We start from the raw sequence: 23,807 nt of genomic DNA, 5'->3' as shown, positions 1-23,807 counted from the left end.
CACTAAAGCCAAGGGAGGACAAGATTTCAAGGGTAGGAGCATGGTTGTCAAAGCCAGCTGATAAGTTGAGGAGCATGAGGCTGGAGGACAGGCCTTCATGTTTGGGCAGAAAGAGATCATTTTAGACTCTGACAACACTTTCAGGGAGCATAGAGGGTGGAAGGTGGATGGAGCTGGAGGAAAGAAACTCCAGGGGTGGTTACAGTGATTGAATGAGAGTTTTGGAAAGAAGAGATTGGGTGTGAGATGGGGGTCTGGGTGAGTGTTCTGTAATCAGGGGACAAAAGCCTTTTCCCCTGGGTGGAGAACACATGATGAAAGTTAGAAGTTGAGAAGAATGAGGGAGAGGGGGGAGCCTCTGGGTGACATAGGAAAGCAGGTGAGAACTCTGTAAGTGATAGGAAGAGGTCATGTTGGATGTTACGTTTTTTTCCTTGAAGAAATCCTGAGTAGAGGTAGGACTTGAGGGGATCAAAGATGGGGGGGGGGGGGATTGTCTGAGTTGTGCGTGTGGCATTCAGTGAGAGGGGAGAAGTAGAACTACTTAGCTGAGACAACGGAGTGAATATGTAGCGGAGAAAGCTTGCATCGTTGTGGGACTGCTGAGATGTGAGAACAAGGGTGGTGAAAAGCAGAAGAGAGATAATAGATGTTGATGAATTGGTGGTTCCAGAAGTGGTGTGGGCAGTGCTGAGGAGATGAGGTAATGGTAAGAGGGAGGAATTCAGTGATGGAAAGGTCAGAGAGAGTAGTATTTGATGAAGACCAGATCAGGTGAATGAAGGAGCTAATCAAATGAAGAGATGAAGGCAGGAAGGTGGGCAGCTACCTAGGGATCATTTGGGACATCAGTTTGGAGGCTGAAGTAGCCAAAATGAAAGTGAGGGATTGTGAAGCATGGGAGCCAAGAGTCAGTCATTGAGGATGGTCAGTGAGATGGAATAAGGTGGGCCATAGATCACAGCAACATGGAGTGGAAGAAAGAGGAGGGTAGTCCAAAAGATGAGTGAAAAGAAGAAGCAGGAAGGCATTGGAAGTGATAGAAATAAGAGAGGGGAGCCAAATACCCCAACTATAACCTGTGCAGGACAGTTTTGTGCAAGGAGAGTTGATGAGGAGTGATTGCAATAGGAAAGTTGCAACAGAGGCAGTATGAGGGGGAGAGAAGGGCCAGGGAGAGTCCAGGTCTCAGTGAGAGCTGGGAGATCGTGAAGTTGTGGTTGGAAGAAGTTTTCTTTTAGATGGACTTGGCATTTTAGTGGGGACAGGAGGAAGGAAACAGTTGAGGTTAAAGGAAGCAAAGTGTTAGCGAGGGAGGATTGGAATGGGACAAGTGATTATGGAAGTGAGGAAGGCAGAAGAGGTATGTGGATTTGTGGGAGTGAGAGAGGTAGAGCAAGGACAGGAGGAAGAGATGCAAATGTACAGATGATGGTGGGGAGTGTGTGTGGTGTTAGGATGGAAGGGTACAGGGGTGGGGGAATAGAGGAGCAGAGATGAAGATCGCACATGTAAGAGGGTAGCAAATGGTTAGTAGAGCCAGCCATGCTGGGGGCAATCCAATGGACAGTTGGTTAATAAGGCAAGCGCTTAGCTTTCAAGTAGATTGAAAAATCGAAGAATGAGAGACAGAGTGCTTAAATCCCAAATAAATATTCAGTGATGAAGAGGGATTAAATGATAGATAACACACAGCTAGCTAGGCCTTATGATGAAATACCAATCACTTGATCTGCCTGGCTAAATATATGATTAGTAGGTGAACAGAAATTAGGCGAAGTGACCTAAAAGTACTCACTGACTGCTCAATGGTTCAGAATGCCAGCTAGCATTTAATGAACTCAGTTGATCTGGTAAGGGCAGTAACTTGCAGGCCGGCATTGGATGGATCAACGTTAGAGGGTTATGCAGTCATTGCAGAAGAGAGCACACCTCTTTCTGATACATTCCAGGCATCAGCATGACTGAAGGGCAGGCTCTCTGCACTGCTCAGGTGGTGCAAAGGGAATGGAGACTAATTGCAATGCCCTAGTCAGGGATGCCCTAGTGTTCGGGAGGGGGAGTCTCCAGCAGGTGCAGAGCCCATGTAGCTGGCTTGTGTGCCTTCCTACCCATTGCTCCTTGTGCTGGTGTGTGTGGCTAAGGTGCCATGCAATTCCTGCTGATGGATGGTCCATAGCCAACTTGTTCAGATTAAAGCAGCTGTCACTCTGGGTCAAGCAGAGAACAGGGAGCTGTAACTGGTTCCCTGACTGCCCCTTCACCCCCTTAGACATAGCAAAAATCTGGCCCCGTGTGTTTCCTTCCTGTTCTTTTCATGGAGTACTAACCTAGGGACTACAGGGCATCATGCTCCGTGTGTGTGTGTGTGTATGCATGCATGCATGCATATACATGTGCTCCTTTCTGTTTCTTCTTGTCACTTGGCCTGATTTTCCTTGGCTCCTCAGAAATGGTTTAGACCAGGGGTCTCAAACTCAATTTACCTTAGGGCCAGTGCCAGTCCTCAACCCCCCCCAGCGGGCCAATAATGTCACTGAAGATGGTGTTCACGCCACCTCCCCAGCCCGTTTCCCACCCTTTTCCCTTGCTCCCTTGGCCTCATGCTGCCCCAAATGACTCTGCCTGGCAACTAATGATGCTGCCTCCATGGCTGACTCTGCCCAGCGACTAGTGGTGGTATCTGTGTCCCTCTCCCCCAGCCAATGGGTGCTGCAGGGGGCGGCGCCTGCAGTAGACAGCATGGCTGCATGGATCTCTCCTCCACCGGCAACAGCGGGGATATGGAACCGCTTGCAGGGAGACGAGCTGCCCGAGGTGAATTACACGTTGCCGAGTGCAACCCCTGGGTGGGTCCCAGGAGCAGCAGGATGGAGCAACGTTGTGGGGAGAGGCATGTGAATCTCTCCTGCCAGCTCCCCTCCTGACCCTCCCACCCACTTTCGGCGGGCAGCCTTGAGGGCTGGATGAAAGAACTTTATTAAATGTTTCCGCGGGCCGCAGTGGGGAGGTTCTTGGGCTGCAGATGGCCCGTGGACAGGGACTTTGAGACCCCTAGTTTATATTATTTGTTTAGCGCAGTTGATCCTCCAAGCAGTGATCTTGCTCCTGAGACTTGGGTCAGTCATAAATTTCATTTGTTTGCTTTCATATAATGTTTTGAATTTGTCAAGTTTTTGGGGAATGTGCAGACTCTCTGGGGGCCATGATCTCGCCGTAATGGCTGTCAGTTTTGAATCTGTCATTGCCTGGCCTCTAAACAGCCTACAAGACTGTGTTATATGTAACTACAACAACCTTCACACACTTGGAATCTTCTTTTCAAACCAGTTTCTTGCTCATATATACTTTTGTCTTTCTGTACCTTTTATTCTTTTTCACAGGACCAATTAATTTTGTAGCCCATTTTAATTAAGTGTGAATTTAATTGTTTTCTCATGTTGTAGTGATTGAGGACAGAAGATCTTAACAAATAATTCTTGCATTGCCGACTTAGACTTATTTTTCTTTTCTGTAGTTGTTAAACAAACCAGAAAATTGCTGTGGACTTAAGGAAAGTCAAATACTTTCTCTGCTTTGCGACATTGGTACGTAATCTGCTGCCTTTCTTGCCTTTTCATGTTCGCTATATGTAACTGTTTTGATGTTTCAACAAAACCCTGCAAAAGCAAGTTGTCAAAACAAAGCAGGTATCTCTAGTAGTGGAAGGCTCTTTTGTCCTGCTTACTGGGATAATTTGTGACACGTAGGGCTTCTCTGGAGGTTTAAATCTGCCTTAACTTCAGGTTAGTCTGGGTGAAAATGCCCACATACACAGTGTGCAGTTAATTACAGCACATTAAGACTAAGTCCACACTACAGGCCTTACAGCAGTGCACTACAGTAAGGTCTCCTGCGTAGCTGCTCTATGCCAGTGGGGGAGAGCTCTCCTGCCAGCATAATTAAAATCACTCCCAATGAGTGGTGGTAGCTAAATTGGCAGGAGAGCATCTCCTGCTGACATAGCGTGGTCCACACTGGCACTGTGTGAAGCAGCTCTTATAATATCAGATGCTCAGTGTCATCCTCTTGTTCCTCGTCCTGCTTTCTCCGCTGCTGCTGAGGGAAGAGCTGCATCTGCAGCCACATCTCTGCTTGGTGATGTGGTGGGTGAAGTCCAAAACCAAAGCCACCTGGTTTTGAGTGCTGAAATAAAGCCCAGTCCAAGGAGTGTCTGCATATTCACAGTTGTCAGCATAAGGTCCATGCTGGCCAACAGCAATTCAAAAATGGTGCTAGCTACCCAGAAAGGAAGCAAGGGATTGAGAGTGTAGAACCATAGGATTTAAAAAAAAAAAAAAATTTGAACTTGCCTGGCTTCTGCTATGCATCCCACAATGCATCCTGCAATATGCAGAATGAGAAATTCAGAATGCACCCAGTTCAGCAGCAAAGAACCATGGGATTCCCTCCGAGAATGCCATGCACTTAATATGCAATAAACCTCGCCGTTTGTTGTGAATTGAAAGAGGGCACAGCCATCCTGGATGCATGCTATTAGCGTGGCTTACAAATTGCATGCTAACTCAATGTGGATTAACCCCTCACCATGGTGTAGTCAAGCTCCTAGAGTTGTGTTTCCTGAGAAATTGATGAATTTGTATTGTCTATATTTATCATGCAACCCAAGATGCTTTAAAGAGCATACCTGCTAAGCATATTTTACTAATAGTAAAGAGTTTGTGAACACATAATGTATATACATGATTCTCTTCTTCTTGGGACTACAGGGTGAGTCAAATCTACCAAAAGAAATCTCTTTGCTTTTGCAGGGAAGAAGTGTTGTTCTTTGAGTGTTTGCACAGATCTGTTCCACTTTAGGTGTGTGTGTTTGCCTTATGAACTGCTTTTAGAGAATATTTTTCCCTCAGCTGTACCTATGGGGGCAGCTTGAGCCCCCTCCTATCTGATGCCACCGTGGGGTGGTACAAGAGGGCGGAGCCACCTCTGGACCCCTTTCAGTTCCTTCATGCTGCCCGTGACAGTTGTCATAGCAACCTTCAATTTATTATAAGTGCTACCTTCAATTCTTTGTCTATATACCCTCTTATTGTTAGGAGTAAGTTCGTTTAGCTAGTTATTAGGGCTGTCAAGCGATTAAAAAAAATTAATCATGATTAATTGCATAATTGCGCTGTTAAACAATAGAATACCATTTATGTAAATATTTTTGGATGTTTTCTACATAATCAAATGTATTGATTTCAATTACAACACAGAATATAAAGTATACAGTGCTCACTTTTACTTTAGATTACAAATATTTGCACTGTAAAAAATAAGAAATAGTATTTTTCAGTTCACCTAATACAAGTACTGTAGTGCAATCTCTGTCATGAAAGTTGAACTTACAAATGTAGAATTATGTACAAAAAAATAAGTTGTTTTTGAATGCAATGTAAAACTTTAGAGCCTACAAGTCCACTCAGTCCTACTACTTGTTCAGCCAATTGCTCAGACAGATAAGTTTGTTTACGTTTGCAGGAGATAATGCTGCCCACTTCTTGTTTACAATATCACCTGAAAGTGAGGTGTCACTTGGCTCTCATATGGCTCTCTTGTAGACAGCATTGCAAGATATTCACATGCCAGATGTGCTAAACATTCGTATGCACCTTCATGCTTCGGTCATCAATCCAGAGGACAAGCTTCCATGCTGATGACACTCATTTAAAAAATATGCATCAATTAAATTTGTGACTGAACTCCTTGTATGTCTTCTGTTCTTGTTTTACCTGCATTTTGCCATATATTTCATGTTATAGCATCTCGGATGATGACCCAGCATGTGTTCCTTTTAAGAACTTTCACTGCAGATTTGACAAAACACAAAGAACGTACCAATGTGAGATTTCTAAAAATAGCTACAGCACTCGACCCAAGGTTTAAGAATCTGAAATGTTAAGAGTAACACTCTGATGCGGAAACTACAGAACCAGAACCACCAAAAAAGAAAATCAACTTTCTGCTGATGGCATCTGAGCCAGATGATGAAAATGAACACGTGTTGGTCTGTACTGCTTTGGATCATTATTGAGCAGAACCAGTCATCAGCATGGGGACACGTCCTCTGGAATGGTGATTGAAGTATGAAGGGACATATGAATCTATAGCGCATCTGGCATGTAAATATCGTGCAACGCCAGCTACAACACCATGCGAACGCCTATTCTCACTTTCAGGTGACATTGTAAACAAGAAGCGGGCAGCATTATCTCCTGCAAATGTAAACGAACTTGTTTGTCTGAGCGATTGGCTGAAAAAGAAGTAGGACTGAGTGGACTTGTAGGCTCTAAAGTTTTACATTGTTTTGTTTTTGAGTGCAGTTATGGAACAAAATTCCTTCGTAAGTTGCACTTTCAGGATAGAGATTGCACAACAGTACTTGTAGATGTGAATTGCAAAATACTATTTTGCTCATCTTTACAGTGCAAATGTTTGTAATAAAAATATGAAGTGAGTACTGTACACTGTATTCTGTATTGTAATTGAAATCAATATATTCAAAAATGTAGAAAAACATCCAAAAATATTTAATAAATTTCAGTCGGTATTCTAATGATTAATAGTGCAATTAAAACTGCTAATAATGATCAATCACCATTAACTCATGCGATTAACTAAACAAAATTTAATCGACAGCCCTACTAGTTATACTGGTAGTCCTAAGACTAGACTAAGTTTGTTTTCAGATAACTGGCTTTTGGTACCAGAACGATGCTGTGCTCACTGGGATTTAAATCCTGCCACAGTTGCACTAAACCCATGCCAGTTAGTGATCCCCATCCAACCTGTTTAATGTGACATTGGGTGAATCCCGTATCAGTGACAAACACATCTCCAAGAGGTTTAAGCTCCTCCGAGTGGTGGACATCTTCGTATCAGCAGCCCCTGCCAGGGTGGTCCTGCCAATTGGTGAAGCCATTATGGAGCCAGTCAAAGTGTTATGACACCATTCTCCTTACCCCACACAGCAAAGGGTGCTGAAAGGAAATACTACATCCCCTCTAAGGATTATAAATACTTGTATTCCCATCCTCCCCTGGGTTCCTTGTTGGTGACAGCTGCTAATAAATGGGAGAGACGTGTACCTAGTGACAACACTGACAGGCAAAAAGATGCAAAGGAACTGGACTTGTTTGGATGCAAACTTTATTCCACAGGGAGTCTTCAGCTCAAGAATCAAATCAACAAGCACTTCTGAGCTGCTCTGACTCCACCCTCTAGGAAAACAACATCTTTAAATTTTATAATCTGCCAAAGCACTGTAAGCAGGAGTTTGCAGTAATAGTAGATGATGGCAAGTTGATTGCCAGAACTGTTCTCCAGGACATCGTGTGCAGTGCAGATGTGGTGGTTCGAAACATGGTATCAGCTGTTACAGTGAGAAGAAGTTCGTGGTTACAGTCATCCAGGATTTTGCCAGAAGTCCAGTAAACCATCATGGACCTCCCTTTCAAAGGTCCCTGTTTATGTTCAGATAAGATGGACGATGGGCTCTGTAGCTTAAAGGATTCCAGTGATCTGTATTCTGGTGAAAGAGAGGAAACATTTTGGTCATCAACAGCCATACAGACTCCAGGGTTTTCCTCCTCTGTCTCAAGATTTGCCAAGGAGAAAGGGCAGGAGTTATACAGGGCAGTCTCTACCATCCTCCTCTTCAGCATTAGTGGGCTCATGCTTTCCAGCTGCTGCATTCCAACAAGCATTTTGACGCGTTTGTTGAGGACAGTACACCAGTGTCTGTAGTTCCCTCTATTTCCTGCCCTTTGTTTTTCAACTGATTATCCCACTTTCTAAGACTGTGGGTCCAAATAACCTCAGATCAGTGGGTCTTAAGCATGGTAGAACTGGAATATTCCCTCAGGTTCATTTATACACCCCTCTCCCTCCCCCTTCCCTACTCTCCTTCAGTGACTGCTCTGACAAGATCATCCGTCATTAGGAGATCTGGTTGCTTCTTCAATTGGGGCCACAGAGGAAGTTCAATTAGGCCTCAGAGGGGAAGGCTTTTATTCCTGATCCCCAAAGCCAAAGAAGTTCTCAGGCCTATTGTAGATCTAAGAGAGTTAAACAAATTCCTGAAGAAAATAAAGTTGCTCATGGTTAGTGGTTACCATAGCCTTGATTATTCCTTCCTGGAACATGGGGACTGATACACTTAAAGAATGCTTGCTTCCATGTTGTGATTTGACACTGCCATTGGAAGTTTCTCAGATTTGTGGTAAATGGGTCCCACTGTCAGTTCAGTGCTCTAGTTTGGTCTCTCAGCCACTCCTCAGATACTCAAAGTGCATGGTGGTAGGTGGGAACTCATCTGCATAAATCAGGAGTCCATGTGTTCCCATACCTAGGGTACTATGAAATCTGTGTTCATGGATAGAATCATGGAATCAGAACGTTAATGCAGAATTCTGCTCTCCCCAGCATTGAGACCACAGCGGCAGGCAAGGTGGGCTGCATGGTTGAGCTACTGTGCAGCTACACTTGAGTCAAGCTGCTCTGGATCAGGAGCCTCCTGTTTTGTGTTGAGCAGAGCCTGAGGGGTGGGGGCTGAAGTTGGGGTGTCCCCTTCCCCTTGCTGGTCTCCATTGGGGTGGGGGTCAGGGGCGATCCTGTCTGTGTACCAGCCTTTGTCTCAGGAGTCAGAGTAGCAGCCGTGTTAGGCTGTATTCACAAAAAGAAAGGAGTACTTGTGGTACCTTAGGGACTAACAAATTTATTTGAGCATATGCTTTCGTGAGCTACAGCTCACTTCATCGGATGCATGTTTCAAGAGTGGTTGCTGCCACCTGCTGTTTGAACAAGTATTTAGGCTCTGAGTGCTCTGCTTAAAGAAAGAGCATACATGCACCTGCCCCCCCATGCGTGCCCACACGCTTCTGTGGACTTTTTGTATTACTGTTTAGCGACATCTGTTTGGTCACCTGAGCAAGTGCTACTTTAAAAAGTGATTTAAAATGTGTTAATTTTCACATGTACTGTATATCTGCAGCATGTTTTCCTTAAATTGTAGGATTTTTTTTGTAAAATATGTTTTCCCATTGCAATCCAATTCTGAACATTTTAATGCATTTATAGAAAGGCTACTTAATTGTCAGTGTATCAAAGAATTTTGATTTAAAAAATCCATAGATCTTTTAAAAATGGGAAAAAATCTGAATAAATCTGAAAATCCATAATAAAACATTTCATAGGGCCCTATGTACCTGGATAACTGGTTGAGGCTCAGGTGTTATACAGCATCTTCACTATCGTATCAATGTTCGATGCACTGGGGCTCCTGGTGAATGGAACAGATCAGTTCTACTACCTGTACCCCAAGATAGTTTATTGGTGTGGTCTTAGATTCCACAAATGCCAAGGTTTTACCACCTCAATCCAGGTTTGAGATGCTACAGGATCTGGTGCTATGTCTGAAATCATATCCTCTCACCATGGCACACAACTGCCTCCTGTGTACCTGTGTGGTTCAACACACCAGGCTACACCTCAGAAAGCTTCAGCCATGGCTAGCATCTGTGTATACCCCAAATCAACAACATGTGGAAAAGATGGTTCAGGTGCTAATATCAATTTTGTAGTCCCTGGATTGGAGGATAGACCGTCTGAAACTCTGTGTGGATCCCCTTTGCCCCCCCCGCGACCAACCCTAACTTTAGTCACACACACTTCAGACCTGGTCTAGGGCAGCAAGAATGCCTGATGTGTGTTCCTGCTCCTGGTGGCCAGCATCTTCTCATTACTCTTCCTGCTGAGTTGGACTGGGGTCTAGAGTCACAGCAATGGTATCTTTGCTATACTGCCTTTTCAGATGCCTGCTCTTGGCTTCCATTGCTCTGCCAGCAGCACTGCTAGGAGAGAATAAAAAGCACCAACTCTATCTCGAGTCAGCACAGCTCTCTGTCTAGGGAGATAGTGTTGGTCTTGGCTGGTGAAAATGTCTTCTCTACACCCAGGTGGGTGTATCTGCAGGAGGAGCTCCTGGAGAATGGCCTAATGAAGTCATTCCAAGGAAATGTCCAGCCAGATACTTTTAAATGGCCATATGCATGTTAACAACACTGAATTGTATTGTTAAATAAACAATTGAACACTGGAAAGTGGAAACTTACAAGTAATTTTGCAAAACAAGTCTTAACTCTGTCTTGTATTCCTGCCTGCCTTCGACTTTTAGGAAAGGCCCTATGTACTCTGTGGGGAGCTGCATCTAAATTCTTTGGCCTGGCCTATAGGGTCAGAGATTTCCCCAGTGGCTGGCTGGAAATTCTGTTGCCTGGCCCCGAGGGCCTGTGGTGCTCCACTCTAGCTGGCTGGAAATTCTGTTGCCTGGCCCCGAGGGCCTGTGGTGCTCCACTCTAGCTGGCTGGAAATTCTGTGGTGCCTTCAGGTAAACTCTGACTTTAAATTAAATTACATACTAATACTAATAATACGGTATCCCTCATGTGTGTTCCTGACATAACATTCAACTTATTTTACTGTGCCTCTACATTGCCAGTCCTCCATTTCCTGCAGATTTTTGTATTGACTGTGGATAAGTGCATTTTTGAAGCTGTAAATTACGGATTGAAGATTTTTAGCAGCTGGTATGGAAGAGGTGGGGCTTCTGGTTCCTGGCTCATGTGGGGAAGGCATTTTGGAATTGTGAGCTAAGCACATTAGTTAGATATTTCTGAAAAAATGATCTATAATGAAATACATTGTAGCAGGGTTGAAGACTCACCAGTGCGGCACCTCCTGCTGGTAGTCTTGGGAATTAGCTCTTGTCCAGCCCAGAGCGCCCTCTGCAGGCCCATGGCTCACCTGCCTCAGGCCCCTCTGTCCTTCCCGGACCCCGCTGGCCCTTTACCTCAGGGTTCTATCTCCAGCAGTAATCCACAGTCTGGGTCTCCCCTCCCAGGGGAACCCCCAACCCATTATCCTCACCTTGTCTCAGTGGCTACTGCCAGTCATCATCTAGCTCCCACTCACTGGGGCAGACTGCAGTCTGTAATGGCCACTCATCATTGGCAATGGGGTCTGGACCAGCTGTTTCTGCCTAACCCCAGACTGTACCTTTGCAGCCCCAGTACCTTCTTTAGGCCTTGCACAAGGCCTGCAGCCTGGGGAGTTACCGGGCTGAGCTCCCCAATTCCTCTTGCCTTTCCCCAGCACTACTCTACTTCAGGTACCTTCTCTCTCCAGAGCTAGAGAGAGACTGACTCTGCTCCTGGCTCACAGCCCTTTTATAGGACCAGCTGTGGCCTGATTGCGGCGTGGCCCTAGCTGTGGCTGCTTCCCCAATCAGCCTAGCCTTTCACAGGAGCGGGGTAACTCCCCTGCTACATACATAACAATGTTCATGGTTATTATTCATTTTTATGTTTCAGAGTTAACATATGGTCCAGATTTAATGGTTTGTAGTGTGCTAAAATTAAAAAGTTGCACTATTGCTACTTATTGCCACATCATTAACAATTGTTTGGTTTGGGGGTTTTGTTGCTAGAATCTTGGTTTTGCTTGCACATTACCAAGCCAAAAAATAAACACGAAGTGCATGCACAGTTGAATCCCAAAAGAGCAAATATATCTTCATTTTAACAAATTCCCTTTTTCCTTCTGTTTTCAGCTCTGTAGTCTCATATTGGGAAACCCCTAGTTTGATCATCTTATAGGTGTGGCTCAGTGCCCTTGTATGGATAGGGGAAGAGGATGCACCTTTTTAGATGGTTGTATTTAGTGCGCAGGATTTTGTAGTTAGTCTGATCCTGTTTCTTCTTAAATACATACACTATGAAGGAGAAGAAAGGAAAATGCAGCTGTAGTAGAGAGAGAGAGATTGGAACACTGAGCCTGGTGCAAAATTTAAGGCCTGAATCAGAGGCTGTAAACCAGGGGTTCTCAAACTGGGTTGGGACCCCTCAGGGGGTCGCGAGGGTTATTACATAGGGGGTCGTGAGCTGTCAGCCTACACCCCGAACCCCGCTTTGCCTCCAGCATTTATAATGGTGTTAAATATATAAACAAGTGTTTTTAATTTGTAAGGAGGTTTCTCATTCAGAGGCTTGCTATGTGAAAGGGGTCACCAGTACAACAGTTTGAGAACCACTTCTGTAAACCAAAGTCAGGCCATATTTTAAAGCAAATGAACATAAGTTCACTGTCCAGTACATGAACTTGGCAAAGTTGTTGCTAGTGTACTAAGCTACAGTATTTACATACATATATTTTAACTAGTACAAATGCATCCAAAACAAAATAAAATTTGACAAAATAATGAATAAGGATGTTTTGTCCAAGAGATTAGGAACAAGGGGAAATAACAAACAAATGTCATAAAACATGTATAAGGATATGTAAGTTGTTTGTTTCAGTCTATAAATGTTGTCTTAACCCTTTTTGTGGCTGAGGAGACAGCAAAAATTCCTCTGCTCACTAAGCTGTTCCTTGCCCCTGGGCACTAATATGTTAGTGTCCTTGTAGCTCCTATAAAACGCTAGTACTGTGCCTTCAGGGCAATAAACCTGGCCAAGTGCCTTTGTTACAAAACTGTGCCTGTTGTCTTTTTTTATAAGTAGCATTAAGGTTTGCTAAATTAGCAGGCTGCACTGTTTGCTATTGCTGATAACACTGGAGCTCCAAGGACAAAAGCACCAAGGGGTCGGAACAGCATTACCGAGGCAACAACGTTCCATCCTTCAATACTTAGCAGCATAAGAATGGCCCAACTGGGTCAGACCAAAGGTCCATCTAGCTCGGCATCCTGTCTTCCTACAGTGGCCAGTGCCTGGTGCCCCAGAGGGAATGAACAGAACAGGTAATCATCAAGTGATCCATCTCCTGTCGCTCATTCCCAGCTTCTGGCAAACAGCTTCTGACACCATTCCTGCCCATCCTGGCTAATAGCCATTGATTGACCTATCCTCCATGAATTTATCTTGTTCTTTTTTGAACCCTGTTATGGTCTTGGCCTTCACACCATCCTCTGGCAAGGAGTTCCAGATGCTCCAAAAAAGGAAATGTCTAACTAAGGGGAAGTGTTGTTCAGTCAACATTTAGTTGAAAGCACATTTCTGATTGAACCGACAGAGATGCTTCCAATTTAAGAAAGTTTCTGGCCTGTAATTCTGTAACTTCATGAGAAGTTTTGTAACCCCTATTTAGCACTTCCTTTAGGTCAACAAAAACTCAGTTCTCTGCATTCCTTTGAATCTGTTCTGTGCTTTCTTTAAGCAACCCTTTACATAACATGCTCTTAACTTAAAACAACCTTTCATTCACTCTGAACAAAGACTGTTCCAACACCATGCATCTCACTGAGATAAATGAGGCAGTTGACACTTCTTAGACCGGTTGTTTCAGGCTTTCTGCAGGTGCAGGAAGACTGATGTAATGGTTTACACTCAGTTCCTGTTTTTAATGCTTACTTTGCAACCATAAGCAATAAAAAAAATTTAACAAGAAGTCCAAAACATTTGATGTTTAGAGCACAATTATCCTGCAAGGTACAAATTCTGTAGCAGTCTTGAGTACAGGGGCCTGGATTATAAGGTGATGTGTTGGGGTGCATTCTTGTGGTGCTGGGATCTGGCACCCTATGCAGGTCAATGTGTAATGCACAGCTGATGGGCAGTTTCCAGTAGAATAATCAGGGAGACTCAGTTAACTGAGCTGGGGCGAGATGTCTAGGGTGCATTTGACACCCTTGTGTGTCACCTGACTTGGGGACTGTCCTAAAGGGAGGGTATAAGGCAGAATATGGCAGCGATGTGCTGCCAAGGGCATGTGGAGTTTCCCAGGCTGCACTTACTAGCTCCCATCTTCCTTCCATACAGAAAGGGTAGAAATATGGCCCCAATTTAGGTGTATGTAGTACTTGGAGGGCTGAGGCTTCTTTGTGCTGAGAGAGTAAGGTAAAGGTAGATTTATATATTATGTCATAAAGGATTGACCCTCCACGTCTTGGAAAGGTGAGAGTAGAAGATACTATGGAATTTCCAGGTTGTTTTGGCACAGTGGGGGAACTAGCCTGGGAGGTCTGGTCTAGTGAAATGGTAGGTGAGGAACCTCATGTGACAGGTAAAATACAGCATGCTGCCGTGTCCTGCAGCAGGAGAGTGGGCTGGAGAAGACAGCTGTCTGTACGAGGTGCTTCACCAGGCAATTGATAGGCCAGCTGGTTGGTGGCCAATAATGGAAATGCAGATGGCACTTGGTAGGGTAAAAGGTTCTCTGATTTGTTAATGCGGTGTGGGGAGGTTACAGAGGTGAAAGTGTAAATTCGCCAATTACAGAATTTTATTATATTTTAAACCATTCTTGTTTTTAAAGGGAAATACATAGACCTTAACTTTATTTATTCTTTTTTGGTCAGGAAATCGTATAGAGGTGTTAGAAATTCTTATAACTTGATTTGTACTGGTACTGGTGCTGTTTCTGTTTCTTATGTCAAATACTTGATTTTATTCAGGGTCGGGTATCCAGTATTTGCATGAAAACAGAATTATACACAGAGATCTAAAGCCTGAAAATATTGTTCTCCAGGATGATGGTGGAAAGGTAAGTCATATAACTGTGCCAAAGAATATCACCTTTGGTGTCCCAAATATCAGATCTGGAAGTCATGTAACAATTTTGCCTTGACTGATTGAAATGAAGAATGCTACTGCTTTCTTATTGAGTATAGCACTGAATCCCATAGAATGATGCTCATGCAAAAGACAACCATGATTTTAATAATGTTCATATTCCTTCTTAATATTACAAATTCTATTTGCTTATCCTTGAAGACTTGTCAATTGATCAGTCACTTTACTGTAAAGTATCAACTTTTTTTTTTATCCAGTGTTTTTGCTTCCTGCCAGTATCAGCAATGTGACATTGATTGTATCCTGGCATATGTTTGGATTTCTGCGGGGTACATATCTAGATTGTCCTTGTGCTCAGTTGGATACATTTTTTAGTAAAAGTGGCATTCTTGATTTACTATTTTTCTGTTTACTTTTCTTGATATCAAAATACTATATCTTGTAAATTCTCAAAAGTTTAGATGCTGTGTTCAGTCAAGCCTGTTCTAATTAGTTTCAGGACAATAATGAATTGTATGTGCATGTTGATGTAAATTAATGAGCTTGGCTTACATGGCTGAACAGCTCTGTGTAGCATTTCATGTTTTTTTTTAAATCTTGTTTGTGGATTTGTTCGTCCCATCCCTGGGTTTGACTCTGCACCTTTTACTTTGAATTTGCCCTTTTCATCATGCTTTATCAAATATTTGTCTTGGATATTGACAGATAATTCATAAAATAATAGACTTGGGATATGCCAAAGATCTGGATCAGGGAAGTTTATGTACATCATTTGTTGGGACCTTACAATATTTGGTAAGTGTTTTTGTTTTTTTTTCATGTTTACAATTTACTTTGGCATAAATTAGCACAATTCTACTTACACATGTTCCTCAAATCATACATTTTCCAGAAATAGAAAAAAATACATTCTCTGGAGTTTTGTCATTTTAAAAATAGTATGATATTGTTTTTTAGGCCCCAGAACTCTTTGAGAGTAAGTCCTACACTGTTACTGTAGATTATTGGAGCTTTGGAACAATGGTGTTCGAGTGTATTGCAGGATTTAGACCCTTTTTACACAATCTACAGCCATTTACCTGGTAAGACATTTGCTATGAGAGAAGGTGCGTGGGTTTGATAGAGTTGCTCTTTTTGTGGGGAGGTGGCTGTATGAACTAGAGCAGTGGTCACCAACTGGTTGATCGTGATCGAATGGTCAATCCTAGAGCATCTCCCAGTCGATTGCGATCTCCGGCAGCACAGTGTGTCTACCGTTAAGGCAGATTCCTTGCCTACCCTGGCCCCACGCCGCTCCCAGAAGCTGCCAGCGTAGCCCCGCGGGGGGGGGAGGGGGCAGCAGGAGTCTCCCACCGCGCACTGCTCCTGCCTGCAAGCATTGCCCCCATAGCTCTCCCGGCCAATGGAAGCTGTGGGGGCGGTGCTTGCAGGCAGAAGCAGCGCGCGGAGACACAAGCCCCCAGCTTCCCTCCTCCCCCAGGGGCCTCAGGGGTGCGTTTAGCCCCTTCCAGGAGCGGTGTGGGGCCAGGGTAGGCAGGGAGCCTGCCTTAGCCTCTCTGCACTTGCCGCCAACTGGGAGCCGCCAGAGGTAAGTGCTGCCTGGTGGGAGGCCACACCCCAACCCCCATCACTGAGCGCCCTCCTGCACCCCTGCCCCAGCCTGGAGCCCCCTCCCAGAGCCAGCACCCCATATCCCCTCCTGTACCCCAACCCCTGCCTCAGCCCAGAGCCCCCTCCTGCACCCAAACTCCCTCCTAGAGCTTGCATCCCTAACTCCCTCCTCCATCCCAACCCCCTGCCCCAGGCTCAGCCCAGAGCTCCCTCCCACACTGCGAACCTCTCAGCCCCAACCCCCTGCCCCAGCCTGGTGAAAGTGAGTGAGGGTGGGGGAGAGCGAGTGATGGAGAGAGCGGGGGATGGAGTGAGTGGGGTGGGGCTTTGGGGAAGAGGCAGGGTAGATCCTGGGTTGCTCTTAGATTCAAAAAGTGATCTTGGGCGTAAAAAGGTTGGAGACCACTGAACTAGAGCAAGTAAAATAAGAGTACATAAAGTCAGTCTGTCCACAGAGAATTTTATTTTATAGGCATGAAAAAATCAAGAAAAAGGATCCAAAGCACATTTTTGCTTTTGAAGAGATGACTGGGGAGGTTCGGTTTAGTACCCATTTGCCACAGCCTAACAGTCTTTGTAGGTAAGTATGTTTATAGTTTTGTGCACATTAATCTCTGAGTTTTCTTTTAAACCATTAAGAGCCAATAGTGCATATGACCAGATTAATTATTTCAGGTAGTTTTGCAAGAAAATGGCCACAATTTTACTACAAATCAAAAATATGAAAATTGCAGCAGGTTTCCATTGGTTACTGTGTTTTGCAGCACAATAAAGCTAATATCTAGCAGTTGTCTAGAACTTTATCCAAAACTTTGAAGGTTCTTATGTTTTATGAATGAAAAAGAGGATTACTGGAGTACTGTGGCTCTCCTTAGAGTAGTTGTCCACGTGTACATTCCATGACTGATGGTGCATGTGCACCTCATGTGCTTGTGGCCGGAAGTATCCACCCAGAGCATATGTGCCTTGAGTCTTGTCATGCTGTTCTGCAAGGGGATATAAGAGAGAAGGGCATTAGTTGCCATTAGTCCCTAATCACCTTGTGACTTGGAACACTCATGGTATCTGCAACTGTCAGCAACCTTCCCTACCAGTTAGTTAGCTTACAGTTAGTAAGCTATCCATTTCAGATGTGTTCTAGATCTACTAGGTAATATGTATCCTCTACGCCTTTCTCCCATTTCTTCAAATCCAAATAGTAGTATGGAAGATAAAGCAGACAATGCCCTTGTAATTCTGGTTGTTATAGCAAGGGCAAGATTGCAGTGGTTTCCAGTTCTCCTTCACAGATCTTGCACCCGCACCTGCAGTCCCTATACGTAACAGCATGGTCTATAGGACTAACTGATCTGGGGGAATCTTGTTTATCAGATGTGCAACACATCATGCAAAACTTCTGAAGCAATCTATTCATAAGTGCTATGACCTCAAGTGGGTAAGATTTGTCTTCTGGGGATCTGATCTTCATTGTCTGCAACAAATCAGTCCCTGCTTACTGCACCTGATACTATCTAGTATCTGTATCCTCTCTGAAAGTCCATTTAGCACCCATTTCAGCCTACCACGTATTAGAAGACAACAGAACCTTAGTTACCCAGGACTTGATTGAGAAGTTTGACAGGTGTGGTGAATGTATAGCCACCTTGCCATCCTGGGACCTTATCTTAGTCCTTACTCAACTTATGAGACTGCCCTTTGAGCCAATAAATTAGTGCTCACTGCTTCATCTATCAGTCAAGACAGCATTCGTTATAGCAGTATTATCGGCCAGAAGGGTAAATGAACTGCAAGTCTTGATGGTGGAACCAAATTTCCACAAGGACAAAGTTGGTCCTCTGTCCACATCCTAAATTCCTGCCCAAGGTGGTAACTGATTTCCATCTTAACCAATCAGCTTGTCTACAGATATCATAGAATATCAGGGTTGGAAGGGACCTCAGGAGGTCATCTAGTCCAACCCCTGCTCAAAGCAGGACCAATCCCCAACTAAATCATCCCAGCCAGGGCTTTGTCAAGCCTAACCTTAAAAGCTTTCTCAGATTTCATGTGCATTTAGGCAAGTCAATACTCCACAGACTAGATGCTAAAACAGCATTAGCATTCTATTTTGATTGGACTAAAAACTTTAGAAAGTTCCCAGATTCTTTTATATCCTACAGAGAGAATAGTTAAAGGTCAGGCAATTTCATCTCAGTGCTTGTCTAAATGGGTTACACTGTGCATTGAAGAGAGCCACACACTAGCCCATGTCCCTCTTCCTGTAAAGGTTCCACTAGGATTAAGACAGCCTTAGACATATTCCCATTACTGAATTCTGCAGATCTACAAAGTGGACCTCTATAAACACATTTATGAAATGTTACTTATTTAGCATTCAGATCTGACATGCACTTTGGTAGGGCAGTACTCCAGTTGCTGTTTAATTAGGACTCTATCCCACCTTCTGCAGAAGACAATATTGCATAACAAACTATCCCAACAGTGGGAATGTGTCAGGGGCCTCTCGAAGAAGAAATAAAAGTTACTCACCTGTAACTAGGGCTCTTTGAGATGGACTCTGCACATCACATTCCCTGCCACTCTTCCTTGGGGTCCTAATAATAGTCTCAGACTTGAGGAGGTAGCAGAAGGAACTGAGGTGACTGGAATGCCACGCTCCCTTTCATTGCCCCTCCCTCAGAACATGCAGCAACAGTGAGGAGAAGGGAGGGATGTGAGAGCTCTCCAGTTGGCACTGCTATGGAATGTTCCACAGTTAGAGCTGCACTACAGCACATCCCAAAAGTGGGAATATACAGAGTTAATCTCAAATGTCAGTATCAGATGAGTAATCTTCATTTCTCTTGGCCCCCATTTGGAATTGGGGGCCTGGGATGGGATTGTCTACTTGCCAAGAGCAACAGCAAAGGCATACTCCTCTCCATTTTTCTCTCTATGGTGTGAACACCAAAGACTAACCGGGACCATTGAAATGCGCACATTAAATACAGGCGAATTGTTTTTCCTTTAATAAATAAATAAAGATTAAATCTACATAGACTGCATTGAAGTGGGGTGGTTTCAAAAGTCAGGAGATGCAGGAGTTAATGTTCCAGAAGCAACATTCTGGAACCTTCCGCTGCCTTGTTCTTCCTATTTCTTGTTTCATATGTAGATTTCTATTACAGTTTCATGTAAAACATGTAAACTGTACACTATACTGGATTCCCAGTGTGGCAAGATGATGTTATTGTTGAAACCTTAACTTTTGCCTTGCCTATGGTGTAACTGTTCTGACATTAATGTCGTAGTAATAATTTTCTTGTATTGAATAAGTGTAACTACTTTATAAGAGGGAAATAAAACAGAGGATACATACTTTGGGTGAAATTCTGGTCCCACTGAAGTCAATGGGATTTTTGTGTCTCTTAGTATTTTTTTTCCTAGTACTGGTAGAAAACACGTTTGAATTAACTGTACTCTTCGTTGTAGAATGCCTGCCTTCTTTATTTGTATTACACATGTCAATGTATGGTTTGTTTTTGTTTTGTTTAGTATAATTGTAGAACCAATGGAGAGTTGGTTACAACTGATGCTGAATTGGGATCCACAGCAGAGGGGTGGAGGTATAGACACAGAAACCAATCGACCGAAATGTTTCCTGTTAATGGATCACATACTGAATTTGAAGGTGCGTTTTTTAAATGTGTTATCTAAATACTGATGGTAAAGACCTCTCAGTGGACAATGAATGTGCTAATTGAGTGGAAATCCTTGCACCCTCCAAATCCAGTGTCGGGGGATGCATTCTTCCTTTCCTCAGAGAGAAAACGCTTCTGCCTTAATTCAGTTCATACCTGAAAGCAAGAATATTAGTAGTAATGTGACTCTTTCACCCTTATTCTGGAAGCGTAAGGGTGGCCTCAGACAAATATGTGCCACGTGTTAAGGATGCCACTATTGACAGTAATTAAAACTCAATTTATCTAATCAGCCTAACTTTTATTTATCTGTATATCAGCACATCTTCTTTCTAGGACAGCGTATCATTTAGCCTGATACCTTAGTGCCATTTGTCTCTTGAAAGAAATTACGACTAGAAATGAAGATGACTTTGTTCTTGGTTTTACAGATAGTACACATCTTAAATATGACTTCTGCCAAGATTGTTTCTTTTCTCTTGCATCCTGAGGAAAGTCTTCATTCACTTCAGTCTCGCATTGAGCTTGATACTGGAATAAGTACTGGAAATCAAGAGTTGCTTTTGGAGATGGGAATTTCCCTGGATCCTCGGAAACCTGCTTCCCAATGTGTTATTGATGGTGTGGTAAGATTATTTCCATTTTACTCCATTTGTGTCATATCTGTTTTAAATTTTCACATTGAAAATCTCAGGGAAAATTAATTGCTTTCATTTCATCATAGTAGAGATTGTAGCTTAAGCTGTGGTCTTTCAGTTTAGTTAGTGGTTAGATAAGTTCTAGCACCGCTTGCTTTACAGATTTAATGTGAAGTCAAGTGAGTGGCCATACAGAATTCTACTCTTGGTGCATATGTACCCCATATGCATGAGATCACATTCTTTTGAATATCAGTGTCTGCTGTGGCTGTGCTTGTACCCCTCTTTTTCTCTTGCTTCCTTGTAACAGGGAATAAGGGGTGTGGCAGCTGCAAACTGCACTCAGTTCCTTCTTATCGCCTGTGGCTACAAGATAGAAAATCATAATGTCCTTGTTCTTCGTTTAGTGTCCTCTGCAGTATTCCCACTCCTGGGAATGCACCAACCGGTGCAGCTTGGATGGGGGAACCTTCTGGTAGCGTCTGAGTGCTCATGTGCTCCCCCCCCCGCCCCCCCCCCCAAAAAAGTCTGATACCAAAATGCTTAGGAGAGAAGTGTTCTCCTTCATATTGCGATGTTTGCCGCACATTTACTCCTCAGGCCCATAGAGAGAGAGAGAGAGAATGGATTTCAGGCCCTTTCGTTACACAAGGCTTGTCAGCCAAATCTCCAGGATCGGATATAGCTAGAGGATCTGAGTGGAAGGATAGTACTTCTGGATCCAAGAAGGCTTCAGTAGTTAAGGCTTTGGTTTCGGGACCGAACTTCACTTCCAAGTCAATTTGAGCTTGCAGTAGCCAAATCCTCTGATCCAACTCCAGAGATATTACAACCTCCATCAGAGCTTGCTCTAGCTAAGGATCACAAAGCTCAGGAGAAATTGCCTCAACCAAGCACTTCAGTTATGAGGAAAAGAGAGGCCAAACTGAAGCATATCTCAAGTGGTTCTTTGGGCCATTCAAAACTCAGTGTGGATCCAAGACCTAAAGATATAACAACTAGGGATCATTCTAAGGGAATGGATCTGAAAAAGAGACCAACAGAATCCTGTACCTCAACTACTAAGGATCCTTCAATTACAGTGCAGGTTCACATAGATCCGCAACATAGACTGATCTGACTACATATAATTTTTCTCTGAACAAGAGACCAAGACAGGAGCTTGAACATGATAGATCTCCAGAGACTGTACTCCCCCCATCTAAGATTCCAACTGCCTCTCCAAGAAAGACTGTCTCCATTCTCTAGATCCTAACTTCATTCGTATCTCCTACTGTTTCACTATTGGATCAGGGTAGGAGCCAGATCTGATGATAGCATCTAATAACAGTTTCTCTGAAACAGGGCTTTCTTTCTCTAACAGACATCTCAAGACATTCTACACAGCAGTGTCTGCTGTGGTGCTAGTATGGGGTAATTGGCAAGACTGGCACATGCCACTGTGGATGCCTTGCCCCTGTTGGCCAACTCCTGCCTATCCATACTATGCAAGAAGAGCCGACTCCTGAGCAGCCTCCATCTAAATCTACAGATTTAGTTCAAGTCCATGAACTATTAGATGGGATGATGTTAACTTTAAATTTGTCATTAGTAGTTTTGGAAGAAGCCACCCACCCAGTATTTGACATTGAGTTCTTCTGCCAAAAATAACTTTTTTTGCCAATACTGGAGGGACTTTGATAACAGGACCGGCTTTAGGCACCAGCAAAGCAAGCACATGGTTGGGGGGGCACATTGTCAGGGGCGGCATTCCAGCCATCCTTTTTTTTTCGGGGCAGTTGCGCTCTTGGAGCTGCACCACTTAGATGGGACGAGGGCTCCGTGCCCCTGGTCGTAGTGGGAAGGGGAAGCCCCAGCCCCTGGGTGCTGAGCTGCCAGGGCACAGCCGCTACCTGGGGAGGAGAGGGCGAGTCCTGCTGGGGAGCCGGGGCTGCGCTTCCTCATCTGCACACTGGCTGCTGCGCTGCCTTGTGCCACCCCTTATATCAGGGCTTCTCTGCGCGGCCAGGCAGAGGAGGGGGTATGCCCCTGCAGGCACTGGGAGACGGTGACATCATTCTGTCCGCTTCCAGTGCCGCCTGCGAGCCCCAGTCCCACCTGAGCTTGGGGTGGCAAATTTTTTGCTTGGGGTGGCAAAAAACCTAGAGCCAGCCCTGTTTGATCATCAGTAAAAGCTTATATGGACCAATACTTCCTCTTGTCAACCCATTTAAAAAAAGGCTGACAAATTCTGCTAGATCACATATGAAGGGTTCTCTTCTTTTCATGTTTACCCAGTACAAAGAACCAGTTCAGATCTTCCACACTTTATTCCCTGTGAAAGAGAAGGGGAAAAGTTGTACTCCTTAGGGAGAAAATTATTTTTTTCACGCAGAGGTGGCCAGATATTAGTTTCACCTGTGGGAAAAGACTTTGAACGTTACTAAAACTCTTCCAAAGAATCAGAGAAAATTAATGGTAGCTCTTGTCAAAGATAGTCAAAACATTGCCAAATGTGCCTTCAGGTGATCATTTAATGTTTCAGGTACTGCCTCATGATCAGTTGCATCAGCAGTAGATCTCCATAGGCACACATGGTTAAGATCATCATTACTTATGGGAATGAAATCAAAGATAGAGGATCTTCCCTTTGAAGGGGATGGACTATTCAGTGCTAAAACTGATGAAGTATTGGAAAAGATGAGACCTTCCACAGCTAACTCTCTTGACTTACTGCATTTGTTTAGAAGAGTGGTTTTCAACCTTTTTTCATTTGTGGACCCCTAAAAAATTTTGAATGGAGATACAGACCTCTTTGGAAATCTTAGACATAGGGTTCTGAGGAGCATGGGTTGAAAACCACTGTTCTATGGTAATGACTATCTTTCATGGATCCCCTAGATATAGTCTGTGGACCCCTAAGGGTCCATGGACCACAGATTGAAAACCACTGGTTTAGAAGGAAACCACCTGTGTTGGGATACCATAAGCAGTACTGTCCTCCTTCCTTTCTCTTCATACTATACAAAAGGAGACAAGCCGTAGCAGCACCAATCATTTTATCAATCCCAAGAAAGAAGAAAGCCCTTTAAACCTGGGATGAGGACAAAGAATTCTTCAGCTGCATTTTCGTTGCCCCATGTCAAGCCTCAGATTTTACATTGAAATTGAGAGCTTTGAACCAGTTTTAGAAAGTACAACCCATGTTTTTGGAGACTTGTCATACCATTTCTACAATGCATGATCAGCTATCGCCTCTGAGAGAGAATTTGGAAACAGTAAGGGAGTGT

General features: G+C 43.9%; 1 protein-coding gene across 2 annotated transcripts in view; it reads left to right on the top strand.

The window, feature by feature from the left end:
- CHUK (component of inhibitor of nuclear factor kappa B kinase complex) overlaps window positions 1-23,807 on the top strand; it is an 80,431-nt gene that overhangs the window by 6,829 nt on the left and 49,795 nt on the right. For both annotated transcript variants that reach the window (XM_048858427.2, XM_075130746.1), the window contains exons 4-10: window positions 3,518-3,587; window positions 14,492-14,580; window positions 15,315-15,404; window positions 15,567-15,691; window positions 16,693-16,800; window positions 19,755-19,890; window positions 20,332-20,526. In XM_048858427.2, the coding sequence (XP_048714384.1) occupies window positions 3,518-3,587; window positions 14,492-14,580; window positions 15,315-15,404; window positions 15,567-15,691; window positions 16,693-16,800; window positions 19,755-19,890; window positions 20,332-20,526 (813 nt within the window). The remainder of the gene's footprint in view (window positions 1-3,517; window positions 3,588-14,491; window positions 14,581-15,314; window positions 15,405-15,566; window positions 15,692-16,692; window positions 16,801-19,754; window positions 19,891-20,331; window positions 20,527-23,807) is intronic.

The sequence above is a fragment of the Caretta caretta genome, chromosome 7 (genome assembly GCF_965140235.1).
Source record: "Caretta caretta isolate rCarCar2 chromosome 7, rCarCar1.hap1, whole genome shotgun sequence".
Classification (NCBI taxonomy): domain Eukaryota; kingdom Metazoa; phylum Chordata; order Testudines; family Cheloniidae; genus Caretta; species Caretta caretta.
Note: the sequence above shows the minus strand (reverse complement) of the source record. Positions and strands in the feature narration are given on the sequence as shown.